The sequence below is a fragment of the Wyeomyia smithii genome, chromosome 2, assembly GCF_029784165.1.
Source record: "Wyeomyia smithii strain HCP4-BCI-WySm-NY-G18 chromosome 2, ASM2978416v1, whole genome shotgun sequence".
NCBI lineage: Eukaryota > Metazoa > Arthropoda > Insecta > Diptera > Culicidae > Wyeomyia > Wyeomyia smithii.
In genome coordinates, this window is record NC_073695.1 from 65,548,159 (window position 1) to 65,571,343 (window position 23,185).

Below are 23,185 nucleotides of genomic sequence, written 5' to 3' on the forward strand. Positions count from 1 at the left end.
TCACGAAGTAGACGATAGAAATTTCACCAATAGCCATAGAGGTTTACTGGAGCACATACCAGTACTTGTTTTAAAATTATACTATTTCGGGAAATTGTTATAAAAATTGATCAATTTCACCCCGTTCCATGGTAATTCACATATTTTAATGAAGTTAGTACAAACCTGTATATTTTTTTTTAAAACTATTTTCCCCTTTCTCTTTCCAAAACGGCTAAAACATTCAAAATCGGTTGGAAAACAAATGAGTTAAAAATAATTTTCATACGCTGAGGTTAAAAAAACCGGCATTTTGACCATAATTTCAAATTTTGGGGCTGTTTGAAAAAAAATCCAGTATGAGCGAAAGTTGCACTCGACTAAACTTACAACCTTCACTGCGTCACTTCAAAAGTTCTTGCATTTTTTTTCATTTGTAGCATACTTGAATACTTTTGAAAGAAAAAAAAAGTTGTTCGAAAGCCCGCGATGGATGATTTTCCGGAGGGTCTCAAATGAAAGGTAAAAAGCTATATATTCAAATGGTGAAGATTTTGGCGATGCCCATTTTTTTAGAACAAAGTTGTTTTTTTTTTACACGCCGTGGGATGGCCGGTTGCTGAGGTTAGGGTTCGTTGTAGTGTAGGGTCTAATAAAGTTACCAGATGGATAAAGCTTCTGATTTACATTTTTTGTGAAAAAATGATTGTATGTATCGAACATATTTTTCAGCGATGTGTGCTACTTCAACATAAAACATAAGCTGTAATAATGCTTTCAGTGTATCTACACTCAGTTGTGTTTTTTTTTTTTCAGTTTTTCCAAGCTTTGTTAACGACAAAAAATAATCGTTCGGTTTCAGTTTTGCAAATACAACGCGAATTTAGCATTTTTTTTCGAATGATGGAGTAGTATATTTTTGATTTCAAGATGGAGCAAAAGCTAATAAATGAGCAAAATGACACTTGTTATAGAGGTACTCAGTTGTTGCGAAAATATGTTACATCTGGTGATTCAATTTTATTGATACCGCGAGACATTAATGAAGCAAACAACTAATGTACAATTTTACTGAGCAACAAACTGAAAATCTGTACATAACTTGGATAGAACTTTATGCTTAAAAAATATTAATTCTCACTTCAGCAGCTCACTTGTTATTGAATGAGATAGTCAAAAAGATTCATAACTGATTGTTTCAATATTGTGAATCAGCAACAAAAACACTAGATCTGAATAAGTTAACTATTTTTATTCAAGAATGACCAACAACAACAAACTCAAAAACAACCGTACAAAATTACTGCTCCACCTGATGGAGGTCCTTTCTCGCGATAGCTTCAATGCGGTACGAATTCGGGAAACGCAATCGCAGCTCGATTCCAGCATCCAGCTTGGGGTCTCGCTTGTGTTTCGCGTTGGAACGCTGCCGGTAGCGTATGATGTAACCGGGAATCATCATCCGGCCGTGTTGGCGTCCCTTGACCTGCTCGCAGTTCAGTCCACCTGGGTTGATATTTAGGCAGTACACATTGTTGCATTTGTCGATCGCCGCAGCAGGCAATTCGGTTGCAATCTCCCACGATTCTCGAGACAGGCTTTTGTCCCAGTAGTCCGAGTCCGGGAAATCGGACTCGTTGGAGGCGAATTGGATACACGAGGTTGTAGCTGAGGTGGTAGGCGTGGCAGTAGTGGTTTTATTTCTTTTATAGAACATTTGATCCCATGTGAAATCTTCAGCGGTTTTCTCGGTTGCACTCGTTGAAGGTTCAGTCGCGAGTGTTGGTTCTTCGGTTTCAAAAGGAGTTGTAAGATCAGTCGGTATATCGGGTAGGTCAGTTGTAGCAACACTTGTAGGTATTTCGGTTACAACTGGTGTATTGGTGGATATTGGAATATCGGTGGACGGGACATGTGTTTCGGTTGTGACGTCATCGATATCGGTAACAGTTTCATGGCTTTCATCTGGCGTTGTTGGAGGCTGGGTCGAAAAGGTTACAAGCTTGGTAGTTGGAGTGGTGATAAACACTTCTGTAGTTGTTCGAATCCTTTTGGTAGATATGGGAATTGGAGTGGATTTGACTGTACTCGAAGCAGGTGTAGCTGCAGTTCGCTGAGCCTCTGTAGTTGGTTCTGACTTCGTAGTTGCGAGTGAACATTCCGAACTTGGCGTTGAAGTTGTACACGAACATCGGCCGCTGGCTGTTATAGTTGTATTTATAGTACTAACAGCAGTTGTTAGCCGAGGGACACTCTCACAATCCGTCAGATTGTGCTTTGCTAAGTAATCTGAAATGATTTTGACTAATGGTAAACAACGGCATTCGTCTGTATGCCTTGGAACACAACGCTCTAGTTCCACGCTGTATTCCATCGAGGGAGGACATCTGAAAGAAATGCATCTTAAGCTTTATCTAATGTTAGCTAAAACTTTCAAAGCTATTCTCACTCGTATCGGATTTGAAAATATGATCCATCCATGTTAGGAATGCACCGGTAGTATAGATTGCAGTCATTGGACGTTCGAAACTGTCCTCGTGCAACACACTGAGGAAAATATTCGCCACTAAAGCGATCGAAGATCTCGTAAGGGATGGGCTGTTAAATAGGTCTACATTTTGAACAGCATTCCATAAAAAGTTATTAACTGCACTTACGTAACACCTCGTCATAGTTGTACACCGATGTAATTCTGGATGATACATTGTATGGTATGGACACCGATAGACAAACTGTTGATATCCATGGCGGTACTCCTGGCAATCGTAATAAAACGAGCAATTTGAAGGAACGGGGAAGACACCTGCAATAGTTTCAATTGTATAAAGTTCCAACTGAAGTTAACGAAAAACTACCAGGCTGATTGCAGTTCGGAACTACAACATCACAGTTTTCCGACTCGTCATATACTCTAATGGTTTTGGCTGAGGTCCAATTTCTTTCAACACACCTTCCCTCCGTTTCGTTGAATACCTAAAACCGTTTAGAAACGTATTATGATAAAGATCTGCTTCAGCAGTACTCACGGTCATACCATATCCGTAGGGCACATCCCTATCATAACACCATCCGGGTGACAAACGTAGTAGAAGTCGTTTCGATCGAACTTGTGCATGCCTTGGTCGTCGTTGGTACATTTGGCAGACTGGTGAAGCAAATTTTTTTTTCTGCTGAGAAACTTTTAACACGATAGTGATGGCATAGAAACAAACTTACGTGATCTGCTATGACAAAGTAGCCTCCACCGGGGAAATTTTGACATCTTCTTCTGAACCTATCATAATATTCCAGTTTCGTACAAGGTTCCTAAGTCAAAGTAAAACGAAAAAGACACAAATGTTCTATAACCCTTTCCGACCGAGCCCACACAATTGTGTAGGTGAAAAATGACGGATAAGAAAACCTAAATCGGAACAATTCCTATATAAAAACACTTGGTTGCTCTTGTTTTTTATTTTTCGTAGCAGCTGCGATGTTGACACTAGCGTTGTGAACAATAAAACAATGAATAGGACGTTCAAAAAACGAGAGAGAAGGTTTTGTTTGAGTCACCTTCTACCTACGCAATTATATGGGCCCGGTCGGAAAGGGATGAACAGTTATTCAGGTTAAAATTATCAGTAGCTTGTAACTGTGTTTGAAATAATCTTTTCTGGCAGCTACCTTCTAATAAAATACTACAAGGTATATAGCCCTAGGGGTTGTATGAAATGGTGACGTAGGACTAAATATATATATTATATGCTGCGATAAACTGTTCATAGGCAACACTACCGTTTATATTTGTTGGTCGTTATTGTAAAAATAACGATGCATGAATACATGAAAATTTTACACTAGTAGTAGTTGTGAAAGTTCTCATAACTCTTATTTTCAAGCATTTATAGTTCTGAAAAGAACTGATTCTATAATCTTCAGCTCGAAATGTGTGCTACAGAACGTAATATATTTGCTTGACCGCGCAAAATAAAATTTGCTCTCCACTGTGCCCTTCAAAAGCTGTGCCAGCAAAATATCCTGCCTGTTGCTGCCGTATGCAAAATAAAGGTAAGGTATTCCGCAGTGCCTGGAAGTTGACTTGTATGCAGCTCTCGTTTCTCAATGTCGCGTACCTATAACAGCCATTGTCCACTCGCTATTGTGTGACAAACTAGACTGAAGTTGAATTTTCTACACGCAGTCTTTTGTATCGAGTTCAGCGTAGATGTTTGCCATGAGCGCGTGGACACGCAGCTTAGAGAAAGACAAACAAAACAAAACACCTTCGATACTACTGAGTGACTTTCAAGCACCAAAAGAAAGTTTTTGCTTTCCCGATGCGAAAACCACTCTGGTTCTTAGTCTAATTTGCGTTAATAATATTCGACTGATAACGGTGTTAGAGTAGGCACAAAGAAACAATTGAACTGAAAAACCACTCAATTTACAAGTGAAATTTTTTGAAATGAGGGTTATATCTAGCTGTGATAAACTATTCATAGGTGACAATACCGTTTATCTTTGATGTGCCAAGGTCGTTATTGCAAAAATAATTATTGAGAAATAGATGAACATTTCACACTAGTAGTAGTTGTGGAAATTCTCATAACTTTTATTTTCAAGCATTTACAGTTCTGAAAAGAACTGATTGGATTCTTTAAACAAACAACTTGTTCCAAACCCGGGCCCCGGAAACCTTACTCTGCCGGAACTAATAACTTTGACAACGTCTAAGCTGAAATATGCTATAATTTCGTAATAACTTCATATAAGTCCTGGAGATGTATGGTCTCCAACAAAAAAGTGTGTTTTATATGCCCAAATGTTTCTTTAAAACAATGTTTTCTTGTAAAATGTAACTAACAAAAGTTAATTACAAAAAACTAACTTTTAAGTAACTTTTATGTAAAATACTCTGTAACTCTAATCCTAATGAAGATAGGAATATTGTTTGTTCAGCAAAGTTTCAAATTTTTGCACGTTCTAAAAAAAAGTTAGTATTTTTAATGTGTAAAAACCTATGTATGAAAACACATGCGCGCCGTACTCTAATCAGGTGGATTGGGACAAATGGAACCTACTACAGTTTATAGTACTTCAGCTTAACTTCAAGGAAAAGTATTGACATCATGATTCCACTTGCCCCTTTTTAGCCTATACGTTCCTAATGTTATCGGAATATATATAGTTTTGTAAGCTGTCAGTGGTCACGCACACGCCAAACGCAAGTTACTAAAATTGCCTTCTTTCCTAGCAAACTATGAGCCTGCAGTACACCAAAGTTTGTTATTTTTTGTGTGTGTGGAAACGCAAACACTACTATCGTGACGACAAGTTACCATTGATTGCATTTAGTCCTCTACACACCACCTCTCGCCTGGGCCTGGGAGTACTGTGTGCTCCAACGTAATCCTTCAACTATACTCCGACGTTTAAACTGTACGGATAAAGTGATAATTCACTCGCCGATATATGAAAATATCACTAGTCATAACGACATTAAATCATAAGATATTACGTCATTGCTTTATAAATAGAGATACAGAATAAGATTACACTATTTGTCTTTTTTTTGAAACATGATATCAAATTTGATCACCGGTTTTTATTTTAGATGTTTGAACGCCATGTAGTTTTCGATTTTTTCTAAAATCAAACATAGTTGCTGTTCTTCATATTCGCTGAATATATTCAACAGCAGGCGAACCCTTTCATTAACCATGCATATGTTGATTTGTGTTAAAAGAAAAACAAAACAAATTCCGAAATCGGTGCAAAAAAACCGCGTTCGCGTTAAAATATACTTCATTTGCTAAAAGTTTTTTAACCGTTTCTGCTAGAAAATAAAATCGAAAAACAATAAACAGCACTATTATTTCCACCTACGAATCGAACTCAATATTAAGGAAAAATATAAAACGATTAGGCCAAATCAGTGAATAGTCAGTAATTGGATTAAGTAAACTCATCGGACACTCTAAATAAGCAATTTGAAAATGAAAAACTATTAAAAACATACCGCGTAAAAAAGACTTATCTAAACAATCTGCGTAAAATCTGAAATTCGCGTATAAAAACGCGTAAATGCCGAAATCCGTCTAAAAATGTCACGCATTTCAGGTTAATCACCAGGAACAAGGTCTCTATGATGGAACGCGGGTGACAGAGTTTTTATGCGCGAAATTGATCATGTGTGAGGTTATATCGGAGTATCTCAGAGTGATTTTATTTACCCAATAATGATTAGGAGACGTCAGTATCGTGTTATTCTAGGCTTTGCAATGACTATCAATAAGTACGGAGACAATTTTTGCACGTGTGAATGTTTTCTGGAGTTCGGAATTTTCTCATGGACAACTATTTTGCAAATCGTTACTTTTTTCTCAATTACATTCGTTTTTATTTGTTTTGTAAGTTTTACTTGAAACGTAACATCATAAAGTTGAAAAATTGGACTCTTATTTAAGTTATACAGTTTAAACGAAAATTTATAAATTATTAAAAAACAATTTTTCGAAAACGGGTTAATAATGGAAAGAAAAGTTCTGTGCAGTGGCTCCGTATGAGAGGGAAGTTGTTGATTCGTTTTCAAATAAACAATCAATCCAAGCGTTTTCATGATATACTGACAGAAGGATGTTTCTCACAGTTAAGGTTAACAGTTAAGTTAAAATTAGCGTTGACCATCTACATCGAAATGTCGAATTGTCATAGTTGAATCTTGATTCCAAGCTAGATTTTTTGAAGAAGGTAAATCATTTTAGAATAAATTCCAGCATTTATAGTAAATTTATTACACTGGGGTCGCTTTTTACGCGGGTTGTTTTTATGCGTTTTTTCAAACAGCATATTTCGGTTGGAAGAAGACTGTTTACACGTCAGTCGCTCCGGTTTTGCAGCAAGCAGATTTTTTCCCGTTTTGATTGCTAAAATTCTCTGGAAAACATTCCTCCGGAATAGAATTTCGGATCGGTTATTGTCGTGGGTGAATTTGCGGCTCGTGTACTGTGAACGTTTTTATTTGTGACGGAAGTAAGCTCGCTTGTGTGAAGGATGAATATTTTTCGACTGGCCGGTTTTTTTTTTTTTCTTCACATAACATTTATTTGACACGGCACAAATACAATTTAATGTTCGAGGTCTATTTCGACTGTAAAGATTTCAAATTTATGGTGTTTCGGCTTGCAGTCTTCTCTTAAAAGATCAAAACAGAAGTTTGTCTACTGTCCTACGTTTCGGCTGAGTGTATTTAGCCTTCTTCCGGGAAGAAGGCTAAATACACTCAGCCGAAACGTAGGACAGTAGACAAACTTCTGTTTTGATCTTTTAAGAGAAGACTGCAAGCCGAAACACCATAAATTTACAATTTAATGTTTAACGGCGCCAATTATATCTGATGACTTAAAAACTAAAGCAAATTTTTTATCCTCGCTGCCGACTACGAGCTGAAATTAAGTCTAACTTAAAACTAGCATGGGATTTCCAATCAGTGTTTTGTTGTTCAATGGTCGTCTGATAATCGTCGAATGGCATGTATGGATTCGTTCTGCTGAGCCACGATGTCGTGAGTTGGGACAGAGGCTCGTAGTCCTTGGGTCCTGGTTCTATTGTGCGGGGTCTGGTTGCTGGTTTTGTGCTTAAGGTTCAAACGTGTTCTTGTCGTTTTGTTGGGTGTAGACGGAGGGGAACGGGACTAGACTGGGGCGTGGATGGATTTCAGGAAAACGTATATAAGGGACATGTAGGATAGGTCACGGCTCGCCAAGACATCACGAACAGGAACAGCCGGCTGTCTACCCTCGGCCTGCAGGGAAGCTATTAATTTAGACCTGGCGTCACGGTGTACAGGGCATGACCAAACCACATGCTCTATGTCGTGATAACCTTCACCACAGGCACAGATACCACTTTCCCCGAGCCCAACACGACGGAGGAGCGCGTCAAATCTATAGTGATTGGACATAAGCCGGGACATCACGCAAATGAAATCCCGACCTACATCCAACCCCTTGAACCACGGGTTCGTCGATACTTTGGGGATTATGGAATGTAACCACCTTCCCAATTCCCCTCTGGTCCAAGCATTTTGCCAACTGATGATCGTATTCTGACGTACAAGTGCGAAAAATTCATTAAAGGCAATTGGTCTTTCATAAATATCACCGTTTGTTGCGCCCACCTTAGCCAAAGAGTCCGCTTTCTCATTACCCGGTATCGAGCAGTGAGAAGGGACCCACGCTAAGGTAATCTGAGTAGATTTTTCGGATAAAGCACTCAGATGTTCCCGTATTTTCCCCAGGAAATACGGAGAGTGCTTAACATCTTTCATCGATCGGAGAGCCTCAATGGAACTGAGACTGTCCGTAAAGATGAAATAATGGTCCGTGGGCATTTTTTCGATAATCCCTAGGGTGTACTGAATTGCAGCTAATTCTGCGACGTAAACAGAAGCAGGATTATCGAGCTTATGGGAGACGGTTAAATTGTTATTGAAGATACCGAAGCCAGTGGACCCATCAAGAAGTGATCCGTCAGTGTAGTACATATTGTCGCAGTTGATGTTTCGATATTTATTGGAAAAAATTTTAGGGATCTGCTGCACGCGTAAATGATCCGGGATTCCACGAGTTTCTTCTATCATGGATGTATCGAAAAACACAGTAGAATCAGAAGTATTTGATAAGTCGACACGATTTGGAATATTCGAAGAAGGGTTAATATTTTGGGACATGTGATTGAAATACAATGTCATAAAACGGGTTTGAGAATTAAGTTCGATTAACCTTTCAAAATTTTCAATCACGGGACGGTTCAAGACCTCACATTTGATTAGAATACGAGAAGACAGGCTCCAGAAGCGGTTTTTCAATGGTAGTACTCCAGCTAAAACCTCCAAACTCATCGTATGGGTCGACTGCATGCAACCTAAGGCGATACGCAAACAACGATATTGTATTCGCTCCAGTTTGATCAAATGTGTGTTTGCTGCGGAGCGGAAGCAGAAACACCCGTATTCAATAACAGACAATATCGTTGTTTGGTAAAGCCTTATAAGGTCTCCTGGATGGGCTCCCCACCATTGTCCGGTTATTGTACGAAGAAAATTCACTCTTTGTTGACATTTTTTCATCAGATACCTCACGTGACAACCCCAGGTGCCTTTAGAGTCGAACCAGACACCAAGATATTTGTGTACCAAAACCTGAGAAATCGTTTTACCCATTAATTGTGTTTGAAGCTGAGCAGGTGCATGCTTCCTAGAAAAAACTACTATCTCAGTCTTCTCCGGAGAGAATTCGATACCTAGCTGTAAAGCCCAAGCAGACAAATTGTCCAAGGTATCTTGCAATGGTCCTTGCAAATCGGCAGCTTTGGCTCCTGTAACAGAGATTACACTGTCGTCTGCAAGTTGTCTTATCGTGCATGAATTTGCCAGACATTCGTCGATGTCATTTACATAAAAGTTGTAAAGAAGGGGGCTTAAACATGAGCCCTGGGGAAGACCCATGTAGCTAATGCGAAAAGTTGCCAAATCGCCATGCGTAAAATGCATGTGCTTTTCGGACAACAAATTGTGCAAAAAATTGTTCAAAATTGGAGAAAATCCTTGTCGGTGAAGTTTACCCGAAAGAATGTCAATAGAAACGGAATCAAAAGCCCCCTTAATGTCCAAGAACGCAGACGCCATTTGTTCTTTACGAGCATACGCCAGCTGAATATCTGTTGAAAGCAACGCAAGACAATCAATCGTCCCTTTGGCACGGCGGAAGCCAAATTGAGTTTCTGATAGTAGACCATTTGATTCGACCCAGTGGTCTAAACGACGGAGTATCATTTTTTCCATCAATTTCCGGATACAGGATAGCATTGCAATCGGCCTATAAGAGTCAACAAGTTAAACAAGTGCCTCTTGGCATTGCCGGGTAGATTCTTCAACAAGTTGAATTCGATTCTATCTAACCCAGGTGCGTTATTGTTACAGGACAGGAGGGCAACTGAAAATTCTGCCATCGTAAAAGGTGATTCTATCGCGTCGTGACCCGGAGACGTATCGCGAACAAAGTTTTGCGCAGGAACAGAGTCCGGACATACTTTCCTGGCAAAATCAAATATCCACCTACTTGAAGACTCCTCGCTTTCGTTGACCGTTACGCGATTCCGCATTCTTCGGGCTGTGTTCCAAAGAGTGCTCATCGATGTCTCCCTCGACGTCTCGTTCACGAACCGACGCCAATATCCACGTTTCTTTGCTTTAGCCAAGCTTTTAAGCTTGGTATCAAGCTCCGAATACCGTAAATAGTCGCCAGGTATACCTCCCGTCTGGTAGGCCTTAAACGCGTCGGATCTTTGCGTGTAGACATCGGAGCACTCTTGGTCCCACCACGGAGTGGGAGGCCGTTCTTTGATCGTTACGCCGGGATATTTCTTCGTTTGGGCTTGCAACGCGGCGTCGAGAATCAAGCCCGCGAGGAGGTTGTATTCTTCAAGTGGTGAATGATGTTGAATCGACTCGACCGCTTTTGAAATCATTTCCTCGTATAACTTCCAATCGACATTTCGTGTGAGGTCATACGGAATGTCAATTGGTCGCATGCGAGTTGACCCGTTAGTAATTGAAATAAGAATAGGCAGATGGTCGCTACCGTGAGGATCGAGGATTACCTTCCATGTGCAATCCAACCGTAGCGACGTCGAACATAAGGATAGATCCAAAGCGCTTGGGCGCGCTGGAGGTTTCGGGATACGTGTCATTTCACCGTTGTTTAAAATAGTCATGTCGAAGTCATCGCAAAGGTTATAGATTAAAGAGGAGCGGTTATCATTGTATGGGGAACCCCAAGCCACGCCATGAGAGTTGAAGTCTCCCAAAATCAAACGTGGCGAGGGAAGAAGTTCTATTAAATCAAAGAGCAGCCGTTGCCCAACCTGTGCTCTGGGGGGAATATATATTGAGGCAATACAAAGCTCTTTACCTTGTATTGTCATTTGACATGCGACAACTTCGATGCCTGGAATCGAGGGGAGGTTAATACGATAGAAAGAATAGCACTTTTTAATCCCTAAAAGTACTCCTCCATATGGGGTGTCTCGATCAAGGCGAATAATATTAAAATCATGTAAGTTGAGGTCAATATTTGAAGTAAGCCAAGTTTCACAAAGGGAAAATGCATCGCATTTGTTTTTATTTATCAAAACTTTAAACGAATCAATTTTTGGTAAAATACTTCTACAGTTCCACTGTAAGACAGAGATAGAATCCTTCATATACGCAGTTGAATTAGGCATCGAAGGATACAATCGCTGCAAGGAGAGGCCATTGGGCAGTCAACTGCTTCAAAAATGATCTAACTGTTGGGAGGAATGCTGTAAGAAAAATTTTAATTGGATCGGGTACATTGAAAGTTTCAAAAATCCAGTCCACAATGTCAGAAAATTTCACTAATCCAGAGTTTGTTTCATCAACTGGGAGTGTAAAAGGAGCAACTGGGGTTTTAGATGTTCCTGGCAGTGCTGGGAACTCCTTCTGGGACTTTAAATTTGCCAGCCCAGGAGGAGTTTGCTTCGGTTTTTCCGCAGCACTGTTTGGTTTGTTTGTAACTTTCATTTCACTTTGAGAAATCTTAGGACCTTTTCTGGGAAGTTTAGGAGAGGAAATATTTTTCCTCTTTCTAGACTCCCCAGGATTGGCGTAAGATGCTCCCGCTGGTGAATCGTCAGAATCGGTTTCATCAGAGGACAACAGATCGAAGGGGTTCGAAGTAACGGGAGAAGTGGTAACGGTCTTCTTCAGCATGTCAGCGTAGGAACGCTTTGAACGCTCTTTGAGAGACCGTTTTATTTTATCCCTGCGCTGCATGTACACCGCACATGTCGAGAGCTCATGCAGATTTTATCCGCAGTGAATACACTTTTCAGCGTTAACACTGCAAGAATCTTCCGCATGAGACTCCCCACACTTGCCACAACGTGCCTTATTGCAGCAGTAGGCGGCTGTATGGCCTAACTGCTTGCAATTCAGGCAGTTCATGACGCGGGGCACGTAGAGCCTCACAGGGAGACGAACCCGGTGGATCGAGACGTGGCTTGGTAGTGCAGACCCGGCGAACGTAACTCGAAACGAGTCTGACGGAGTGTATACTGTTTTGCCACCGATGATCGATGCTGACCGCAATTGCTTGCAGTCGAGCACCTTTACTTCGGGACACGTTTTGTTCTTAAAGCACCCTTTGGCACTTTGCAGTATACACTCGACGGACAGACTCGAATCGGTTATGACACCGTCGATCTCCACGTCTCGTGCGGGTATGTAAACGCGATACTCGCGTGTGAAGAGCTCAGAGCAAGCTATATCGTTGGCCTCTTTCAGGTTACCGACCACGACACGGAGCTTGTTAGGCCGGACCTTGGAAATTTCGGTCACGCCCTTGTACTCCTTCGTCAGGTCTTTAGAAATCTGCAAGAGGTTCAACTTTTTCGATTTCGGTCCTGCCTTTGGCCGAAAATAAACAGTCACGATGCGAAACAGTTGCACAAAGGCACGACCTTGAACCCGGATTTATTTCACTCGACCAGGCAAACAATGCCAACACTTGTTCACACGTCTTTTGTTTTATACTCTATCGGACCGATCACCAAACACGTCCAGTACTGATGCGTGTTCGGCACAGAATGTTCGACTGGCCGGTGATTTGTCGCATTTGCTGGCAATTATTCTGCTGCTAATCAAGATATGGAAGACGATATCGTGTGCTGGCATTTCTGGCAAATCTCAGATTTTGTTCATGGTGGTTTACATTAGCCGTTATCTGGATATGGTTACGACTTTTATTAGCGTTTACAATACGTGCATGAAAGTGGTCTTCATTAGTTCATCGATCGCCACCATCTATTTGATGTATGTCAAGTTTAAGGCGACCTACGACCACAATCATGATTCGTTCCGCATAGAGTTCCTGCTGGTTCCGTGTTTCGTCCTGGCCCTGTTGATCAACGCTAGCTTCGATGCAATAGAAGTTATGTGGACGTTCTCGATCTATTTGGAGGCAGTGGCCATCTTGCCGCAGCTCTTCTTGGTCAGCAAAACGGGTGAGGCAGAAAGTATTACCAGCCACTATCTCTTCGCTCTGGGTTCCTACCGTGCGCTGTATCTGCTGAACTGGATCTACCGATACTACGCTGAGGGTCATTATGACTTGATTGCAATTTTTGCCGGAGCAATTCAGACAATCCTGTACTGCGATTTCTTCTATCTCTACATCACCAAGGTGCTAAAGGGAAAGAAGCTGCAGCTGCCGGCGTAAAGTGGCCCCACGGCTTGGGAGGTAGGATGATATCTTACACAATAACGCGGATTATTTTTACCCGATTCGGAAAATTATTTGTAGGGGGTATCAATTAAGTTTAGTATAAATATATCGAATCTAATCTTTTAATTGCGTTACAACCAACCGCGTAAAAAGCGACCCCAGTGTAGTCCAACATGCATTTTAAAAGTGGCTAGCCACTACGGGCCAACTAGTTAAAAAAATAAGCTAAAATATAATATAACTTTTTGAGGAAAAATCCAGGAGCCATATGGTCTTTGGCAAAATTATGTGTATCATGTGCCTTAACAATTCTTCTGAACAACACTTTCGTGTGAAATGCAACTAACTAACTAGTCTGGGAGTGCATTGCAACACTCAGGGATTTTTTTCGCCTCAATAAAGTTATGCTACTTTGGGTACCCGGACATTGTGGAATCGAGGGAAATGAACATGCCGACAGCCTAGCAACACAAGGATCTGCTCAGCAATTCATTGGATCGGAACCGTTTCTGAGTACCTCCATATCCGCCATTGAAGGCGAACTAATTACATGTGAAAAGGTAGAGATAGCATTTCATTGGCAACGTGTGCATGGTTGTGGACAAGCTAAACAGTTTATCTACCCCAACCTTGCGGTTACCACAAGGCTACTTAGTTTATTTCGTAGTGAACTACGAATCATCACGGGACTCTTGACCGGATACCAGAGCCTGACAAAGTCATTTTCAATTGACAATTGTAAGGTTATAGTGACGCTTTGACCCGTCGCTTTCAATTGAAAAGCTTTTGTGTCATTTTTAAGCACATCGTGAGTGACACGAAACCCAGTCGAAATCTCTTGCTTTGGTTTTGACAACTGAAGGGTTTAAAATTGATACAAATGCTTTTCAATTGAAAGCGGAGATTATCACTATCACTCCCACATGACGATTCTCAATTGAAAATGACAATGAGCGCTGACAGAGACAGGACGCTTCCATACAGTACTTCACGCATATATAGGAAAAAGGGAGGAACCATTGATCGGAACTTGCGTGATATATTTATTGGATGCAATTGCTGTTCTAACTACGGCTTGCGGTATTAGAAAACTATCATCAAACGACGCGATGCGGTGCTAATTTCAATTGAGACGCTGGATGAAAGGAAAGAGCCTCTCTCTCCGTCAATTGAAATAGTCATCAGTTTCATTTGAAATGATCCGATGAACAACAGACGGGAAAGAGTAAAAGAAGTGATTCGATGACAGTAGCCGAAGGGAATCAAGTGAAAATGAAACTGTTCGAATCTAAATGACAGCGCGAGATATTCAGTTTCATTGTTTTGTTTCGAAAATGTAAAGCCCTGCCGAAAACTGTCCTGCTCTCTATCATTTAAAGAGAATCGGCAAAGTCCCAACCGACAATTGCCGCTTCTGCAACGCTGTATCTGAGAGCTCAGCACATTTGTTCTGCTTTTGCGGAGCTCTTACTTCATTGAGGTTCAACTTCTTCAGAAGTTACCACTCAACTCCACACCAGGTATGGAGCACCAATCCCAAAAGGGTCACTGGTTTCATCACCCATGTTGTTCCGAATTGGGACACAGGCTTACAACCAACTAGCTCATCTCCGCATCAATGAGTTCGAGCATCCTGTAATCTGTGTAAAGCAATCGGAGCAAGCCACGAAAGATAATCATTCTTGTCGCAGTGGCACTTCTGCCCAATGACCTTCAGGCATACAAAAAAATACAACAAATACCTAAACATAAGACAGGCTGTCGAAATACTACGTGAACCTTGCGGCCGTGTCTTATAAACGACCCTTTCAATTACTTTTTGAATCATAACAACCGTCTGCCGGGGTGCCAAAAAAGACACGTTTTTGTTCCTTAGCTTGTGTACACCCATTTAGGCAATGAGTTTGATCCAAGTCACGTCAATGCACACTTAAATGTTTAGTTAACGACTGCCGCAAATATGGTTAAGCTACAATAAACTATAATTTTGCTAAAATTAAATGAACTTCGGCCTAATCTCACCCCTTCTATGGGATGAGATTGTCCCAAAAACAAAAAGTTGAATTTTTTTACTTTAACATCTACAGTCTACCGCTCTACCAATTGAGCTATCGAAGGTGATAAAAACCTGAATTAATCCACCTAGCGGTCAGACTCAGCCTTTCTCATTCAAATTTATTATTTGTAAAAATAGATTTACATGAATGCTAAAATCCAACAAAAGTATATTCACTCTTTGGGTTCTAAAATATTGATGTTGTAATTAAAGTATAAAATATGAAATTTGACGTAATGTTAGTGCTTCAAAAAAAGCGAAATATAAGAAATGACTCTTAATTTCGAACAATTTAATCACGAGCGATACCGGGAACGTTCAAATAGTACGATACCACATTTAAATCATGTTGAGGCCGTATTTATTGTTCAAAGCAGCTATAGTGTCTTTGAATTTCTTTTATTTACAAAACTTTTGAACAGTTTATCAAATTTTTATGAAGTTTGTTATTTGTAAGTTTGAGAGATGACTCGTTTGTATGACACTAGTTATGTTCAAATAAGTCTTGTGATACTTGAGATAATAGACTTTCGTTGTTTTACAAATTAAAACATGGGATTGGATGCTTAAGTTTGATTACAATCAAATGAAAAGGGAACGTATGGGGGAGCCAAACTTTGAAACCACGTGTTCAATCATATTTCATCAGTTAACCCTTAACTATCCCGTTCATTCGATATCAATATTGTTCAAATCTGTTGTGTAGTTTCTAAGATAATGAAGTTTCGTGATTTTCACATTTCGATACATTACACACGAAGTTACATTCCGATTACAGCAAAATTCAATAGGGTGTTATGAGTCAGCTAGACCTTCCATTTGATACTAATTCTGTGGAAATCGGGTCAACCATCTCTGAGAAAAGTGAGTGAGCCCAAGTAGTCATCAGAATATGTTTCTTTCCATAGCTGGATTTCACATTTTTAAACATAACAGGAAAAGTAATAATCTGTTCGCAAAAAATATCATTAGGGTCTTATGGGGCAACAAGACTTAACTAGAAATCAGATTACAATAAAATTCAATAGAGTCTTATAGGGCAACTAGACCTTAAAATTCAATAGAGTGTTATAGGGCAACTAGACCTTTCATTTTCTACCTTTTAATTAGCCAGTGAGGAGAAAGTCAATATGTTTACTTTCATTATGTGATTTCACTTTTTTATGAACAACGGACACAGTTACAATTCGATTGCAATGAAATTCAATAGCAACCTATGGGGCAACTAGACCTTCCATTTGACACTAATTTTGTGAAAATCGGTTCAGCCATCACTGAGAAAAATGAGTGAGTTTAAACAACCTCAGGATAACTTTTCTTTACATAACTTTTGAACCATATGTTCAATCATAACGAAATTCAAAAGTTAAGGGTTCTGGGGACAGCCTAATCATTTGAAACTAGTTTTATTGAAATCGGTTGTGTGGTTTCTGAGATATTTATGTTTCGTGATTTTTACATTTTGATTCATAACCTCTAAACTAAAAATCCGCTTACAATGAAATTCAATAGCAACCTATGGCGCAACTAGACCTTTCATTTGCAATTAATTTCAAGAAAATCGGTCCAGCCATCTCTGAGAAAAGTGAGTGAGAAAAAAAAGTTGCACATACACACACACATACACACATACATACATACATACAAAAAATGCTCAGTTCGTCGAAAGGAGTCGAGTGGTATATGACATTCGGCCATTGGGACCACTTTTATACCTTTGGTTTTTCCAGTGATTGCTATACCTTTCTAGGAGAAAGGCAAAAAAGTTGAATTTAATACCTGTTTATCCAGCATTTTACGTACTATAATGGCGGGCGCTATAATGCAAAGTTCGTAATAAATTACCCACCCTTTGGACAACTCTGCTTACGTCAGTTTGAAGTCTTCATACAATTTATCAAATGAAAAATATATCTGGCAACATTTGTGTTGCCAATTTTTCAGATCTGACGTAAGCAGAGAGGTTCGCATATTACGAACACGCATTATAGCGACCGCCATTGTGGTGCGTAAAAAGCTGGATAGAAAAATGTATGACTGGATCAAATCGATATCTAAAGTAACCAGTTATGAGAACGTGGCTTATAGACAGTCTCTAACTGGTTACTCTAGATATCAGGCTTATAGACATAGTGGCGTCTGGATGTAGCTTAGAAAGGGAAAACGTTAGGATATAAAGCCTGAGAAGACTTTTCGTTTTAATTATTATGTGTCATTGACCACTGTATATTCCATTGGAGAACGCAAAACAGCTGGAAACGTACCCACCCCTGAAAAGGTGTACAAAATTTTGTTACATTTCATAAGTAATATCAGTCATTGCAAATTTCCATCTAACAGTTGTTAGCTTACTGTTCTCAAGCTTTTAGTCATTATTTCAAATAATACCATAGCTAGATAACATACCCTGTGAAAACAATGCATTTGTTTTGGTGTAGGGTAAGGACCCCATAATTCGCCCACCCACTAATCAACAAATTGTTTAAGGGGTTTGTTATTGAATTATGCCAAATAATAATTTCTTTTCAATCTCAGCTATTTCTTTTTTATGTTTAAACACGGTTCCAAGAGTTGACACTATATTGCGTATAATAAAAAATAGGTGGGCGAAATTTGGGTACTCGGATAAATTGGGCGAATTATGGGGGTCGTTACCCTATACTGATACAATTTTGTCGTGAATGTGAATTCCGCACACTGTACCGTACATTACAGCTCACCCCAAAAGGGCTCGAAAAGTGTACAGTTTGGAAAAACATTATTTTCTGAGCCAACACAGGTTCAGTGCATAATATTTCGTCAACACATTTCCCGTTTTGGCTCAATCTCACCCCCGTGGCTTAATCTCACCCCGGCAGACGGTAGTTAAAAAGAAATAAGGTGTTCATTTTCTTGGAAAGATAAAATTATTGCCAGAGACGACCGGTCCCGATCAAACAACCCGCTCTGGCTCCAAAAATACTCATAATCATCAATATAATTTTTACTACATAAACCCTATTAAAAAAAATACTAGGGTAGGGAACATATTCTAAGCAGCTTTAGGAACCACCTGTGTATTCAGACGAAATACTCGAAATGTGTTGGGTGAAATTCAAACAGTAGTAGGGTAGGTGAGCCAGTTATGGCAAGTGCACCAGTTATGGTTATATCGCATAAGCGCAATGGTACCAGTCTTGGCAATACACCATATAAACTCCATAGGCCAAAACTGGTTCATGCCATAACTGGTACATTTTTTAGGTATTGTCATAACTGGTACTTCTCCCCTATATCAATCTGTTCTTTATCGTTTTTTTTTGTCAGAACTTATTTTCAGATTGTAAAACTAAGTTAGCAAACTTTTACAATAATCAATTAAAGTTACCAATTGAGGGACACTATTCCAATCACCCCGAACCTATTTTAAGCAGTTTCCATCTGTTTTGCAGGCGTTTTTTTGCAGCACCCGAAGTGGCTCCTGGATGGCTGCAATATAGGTCGATTTGTTTCAAATGATATTTGTTCACAGATTTCTTCGTGATTAACGGTATTTCTCATATTCGCGAGACAGCTAGATAATCGAAGTTTTCGTTTCCATCATTGAAATTGTCGATATTGATAAAAAAGCAGGAGTTTGAGGCCTGTTTTCTGCGACTGATTGAAATAGGCGCTACTGCTTAAACCGTTCCTTAAAAAGCAAAGCAAAGCCTTGGTACTACATTCCGATTCGGCACTCGACCTTCTGTTTATTATACACAAACTTCGCAGCCAACTGTTAAGTGTACAGGACAATTGCGGGGCCAGCGCTACGATCCTACTAACACTAACAGTCTCTCCCGAGCCGAGACTCGAACCTACGACAATTGGCTTGTAAGGCCAGCATCGTACCTCGAGACCAGCCGTTCCTTACCCTAGTACAAAATGGCATCTTCAGCTCATAGGAACATCTGTTCAAAATTTTAGCTCCATAAATGACCTTTGTAATGGTATAAATACACATTTTTTACGGAATTGCTCAGTGAGAATTATGAAAAACTTTGTTCGAGATGACCGTTTAGCTTTGAATCACTTTTTGTTTTTAAAATCAACTTTTTTTCGGTAAAGGACTTCAAACTAATTTTTAAAAATATTTTTAAATGAAAATTTAGACAATTTCCTGATAGGTATCCGTGTATAGCTTTCTCTATCTCTTATGATTATTCAAATATATCGATATTCAGCTCATTTCAAATATTATTCTACACAGTTACACAGAACATTACACGTCATGTCAAATGTTTTCTCATTTAAATTTCAGTTGCTTCTGACGTAAACTATGGCTTTATTTGAAAATTAAGTGCATTATCATTTAAATTTGCCTGGAACGTTATGGAATTTTCTATCATAAGCGATGCAGGCAATTCTTTACATGCGATTCGACATAGAGTTTTCTCACTGCGTAGTAAAAGTTTTGAAAAATGAAGTATGAAGTGCCGTTTTGTTTAATAATGCTTGCTTAGTAAAGAACCGTTGAATCCTGAGAGGGTGTTCCTAGTCCCTCAGTCGAGTTGTCGCGAAATCCGTGCGTTGTTGAAACATAATACAGTGAAGTCTTTTTCTACACGATTTGATTTTACACCGTTGTTTTTTCACGACGATTTTTCAAATAACGCGTTTTTGACGTCGTTTTTTAAATAACGCGGTTTTTTTCACACGGTTTTTTCTGCACGCTTTTTTGTCCTCGCTTAAAACAGTTACACTTCGTAACAAAAACGGTTACAGACTATAGTAGAGTGTTTTTTACACAGTCTCAGTTTTACACGGTGTTTACGACGTTTTTCCAAATAACGCGGTTTTTACGTCCTTTTTTTTTTTAAAATAACGCGTTTTTTTACACGGTTTTTTATGGACGGTACGTAGAATCGTGTTTGACAATTACCAATAATATTAGATCAAACGTTATTTGTTGCACGAAAACAGTAAAACTAAAGCAATAAAATCATATGTTTTTTAATCTCTTCAGTGAAATGTAAATAGTAGGAGGGTGGTATCCAAGACACGACCGCATAGTTGACGTAGGACTACAATATTTTTATATTTTTATTTTGAAGCTATGTTTGATTTGAGCTCGTTTTACTTTTGTAGTTTGCTTGATTTATTTTAACCAATTTAAGCTCAACATCTTCCAAAGGGAAGTTATTTTGGTTCGGGTGGTAATATCAATTATCTAGGTCGTCAGCCCAAATTTATCAAGCGACACCTCAAACGACTTGAAACTAAAACTAGTTCATTGGTGGCCATTTCTACTGTTAAGGTCGTCTTTGACCATTTAAAAAGTCATGAAAAAAGAACCGTTCATTGTTGGCATGGTTCGGTTTTGGCACCAGAAAAAATTCTGGCGTTTTGCCAAAATCGAACGGGGTCTGTATTTTGATTATTTCTTTGCAGCACTCTATCATAGAAAAAAAAAATATTCTCTCTAACATTCACAATGGTGCAGAAACCAAATTTAGGGGGAAATTTGGGTCTAGAGCTCTAGACAATGTTTTAGAAAAAAACTTTTTTTTACAAAGTTACTTAAATTATTGGACCTATAAAATTGTAGAACAAGGTATTCTATCTACAAAAATTAAAAAGTTAGATACTTGATAGCATCGAAAATTTTGGTCACCCTAATTTTTGATACTTTTTCAATAAGCGCTTTATCATATGTAACAACTTTGTAGAAGAAAGTTTTTCTCTAAAATATTGCTATAGAGCTTTAGACCCAAATATCCCCCAGAAGTTTCTGGACCATTGATGAATACCTTTCATTCTAATACAGCGAGTTTTCTTTAATACGCAGAAAGGCAACCCTCTATAAAATATTTATTCGAGTACGATTTAGTAGAAATTAAACTTCCTTCTATATCTATTTGTCGTGTTGAAGTTGGCTCACTCACCGATCACAAAGCGGTAAAGATGTCACATAGTTTTTTTTCCTGCAGTTACAAGCTCGTGGAAAAAATATCGATAACGAATTACAGTTTTAGTAGAAAATGTATATTCACAGAAAATTTGAAATTGAAATAGAAGTTTATGAACATGTTAACATTTAATTTAGGCCAATTTAAATATTTTAATAGTATACAGAATCAATCAGAAACAAATTGATCAGTTTCAAGATACCAAAGAACAACCATATTAACCATATAAAAATACCATATTCGAAAGTTATATGTCCGTTATCTTCGAAAATAAAGTGGGCTAGAATGATGAACAACATTAGCCTCAGCAATTAATGTTTGCATAGCGTTGTTCAATTACAAGTAAGGTTATGGAATGTAATATTTTCTTGCAAATGCTAATTCAAAAGAATTTCCAATTGAAAAATACAAATACTAATGTCGGAACTCTAATATCAAGATGAAATGAATTTGGTTTTCCTCTTGCAACTAGTATCGTCATATTAGACTAAATTCATTTAGTTTGTAAAATATAATCATCAGTACAGCTTGTTTAACTACCTATTCAAAGATCTGTACGGAGCATTTTGGTTTTCTATTGTCTTTTTAATACCCTATATTCAGTTATTTGAATAAATCTGAAAAAAGCAGAGTGTAGAGTTCAGAAAAATCATATTGAATTCTGATATTTGCTGCATTACGAAACAAGAAGAAGAAGAAAACACTTCAAACGACAATTCGATTGTGTTCCACGCCCCACTGTTCGTCAATAGCGGCAATGTAGTTTTCACTTGGCTTGACTGCACGAAAATGAATATTGAGTTTTTCTGCACTGATAGACGACGAGTAACCAGCGCATGCATTGCTTGGTGCAGTACTGTTGCCTGTGCCATCATATTTTCCTTCAATACATCAGTTTTATTAACATTAACATATATATTAACAACAGAAAGTAATACTGTCTGATAGTGGAGGTGGATACGAACTTTCCGAAAAAGCTTCACCTTCAAGACATCAAAATAGTCTAGGCTCATGGAAGCTAACATTAGTTGACCTATTGGGACGGGGAGATTCTGTCAATTTTTTTTTGCCACTGCTGTACAGGATATCACAGCAGGCATTTGGTGTCTATTCATGAAGTCTGTGCCAGGCGTGCTCGCATATGATTGGTACATTGTTGGTGAGAATTCGACCTTGAAACTTTTATTCAATTTTCACTGTTTAACAATGAAGTGATAATGAAAATTGAAGAATTACAAAATTGTCCATCATTTCATCAATCCAACGACATTTTGATTATTGTGATCCATCATGTGGTTACATCAGTATAACCGTTTGAAATCTTTCATTCCGACGTTACATCTTGGTTTTAGTTTCCACGGAATGTATCTGGATATAGTGCGGTTAGACGTAGTCCTACGTCAAAAATGTCCTAAGTTGCGCACATGGTCCCCATAAAATCACACTTCCGCACAAAATGTACTCGTTGATTGTAAAATCAATTCTTTTCGTTTTAATTCAAAACCACTTGTACTCACACTTTACAATAACTCAAAAACAGCAACCGTTTTTGGACGTTTTTGGAGGTGGATCATCATCACACATGTCATCACGCAGAACACAAATCCAATTCACTCACCTTGCGCACAATCATTTCGGTTTCATTCAGCGAAGTTGCTGACACTGAACCAATACCAATCAGAACAAGCACCAGCACCAACAATTTTCCGAACATTTTCCACTCGGCCAGAATCTTTTCTCGCTCACGTTGTCGATCTGCCACTGCCACTGAATAACTGAACCCGAGAGGTTGCCAGGGAGGGCATCTAATAACTGCGCGGCCGGATGCCGTTCCGTGACATACGGCACCGACGAAAGCGATGAAAACTCGGGCGCACGTGAGTAATCCAAAACCAAAACGTGCCACACTGAAAGTCATCTCGGAGTTGGTATGTGCA

General features: G+C 39.0%; 2 protein-coding genes across 4 annotated transcripts; one reads left to right on the forward strand and one right to left on the reverse strand.

Moving 5' to 3' along the window:
- Positions 1-1,232: 1,232 nt before the first annotated feature.
- On the reverse strand, positions 1,233-23,043 carry LOC129722246 (uncharacterized). 3 transcript variants are annotated; one of them, XM_055675553.1, is made up of 7 exons: positions 22,867-23,043; positions 3,196-3,285; positions 3,014-3,124; positions 2,835-2,952; positions 2,637-2,782; positions 2,429-2,577; positions 1,233-2,366 (listed from the first exon to the last, which is right to left on the reverse strand). In XM_055675553.1, the coding sequence occupies exons 1-7, from the start codon at positions 22,960-22,962 to the stop codon at positions 1,280-1,282; spliced, it is 1,797 nt and encodes a 598-aa protein (XP_055531528.1). In that variant the 5' UTR covers positions 22,963-23,043; the 3' UTR covers positions 1,233-1,279. The 3 variants fall into 3 exon arrangements, with proteins under 3 accessions (XP_055531528.1, XP_055531530.1, XP_055531529.1); XM_055675555.1 differs by having other exon boundaries at positions 22,766-22,896; XM_055675554.1 differs by lacking the exon at positions 3,196-3,285 and having other exon boundaries at positions 3,014-3,157.
- LOC129721603 (ER lumen protein-retaining receptor-like) lies at positions 5,219-13,317 on the forward strand. The gene is made up of 2 exons (XM_055674359.1): positions 5,219-5,239; positions 12,627-13,317. The coding sequence occupies exons 1-2, from the start codon at positions 5,219-5,221 to the stop codon at positions 13,257-13,259; spliced, it is 654 nt and encodes a 217-aa protein (XP_055530334.1). The 3' UTR covers positions 13,260-13,317.
- Positions 23,044-23,185: the final 142 nt, after the last annotated feature.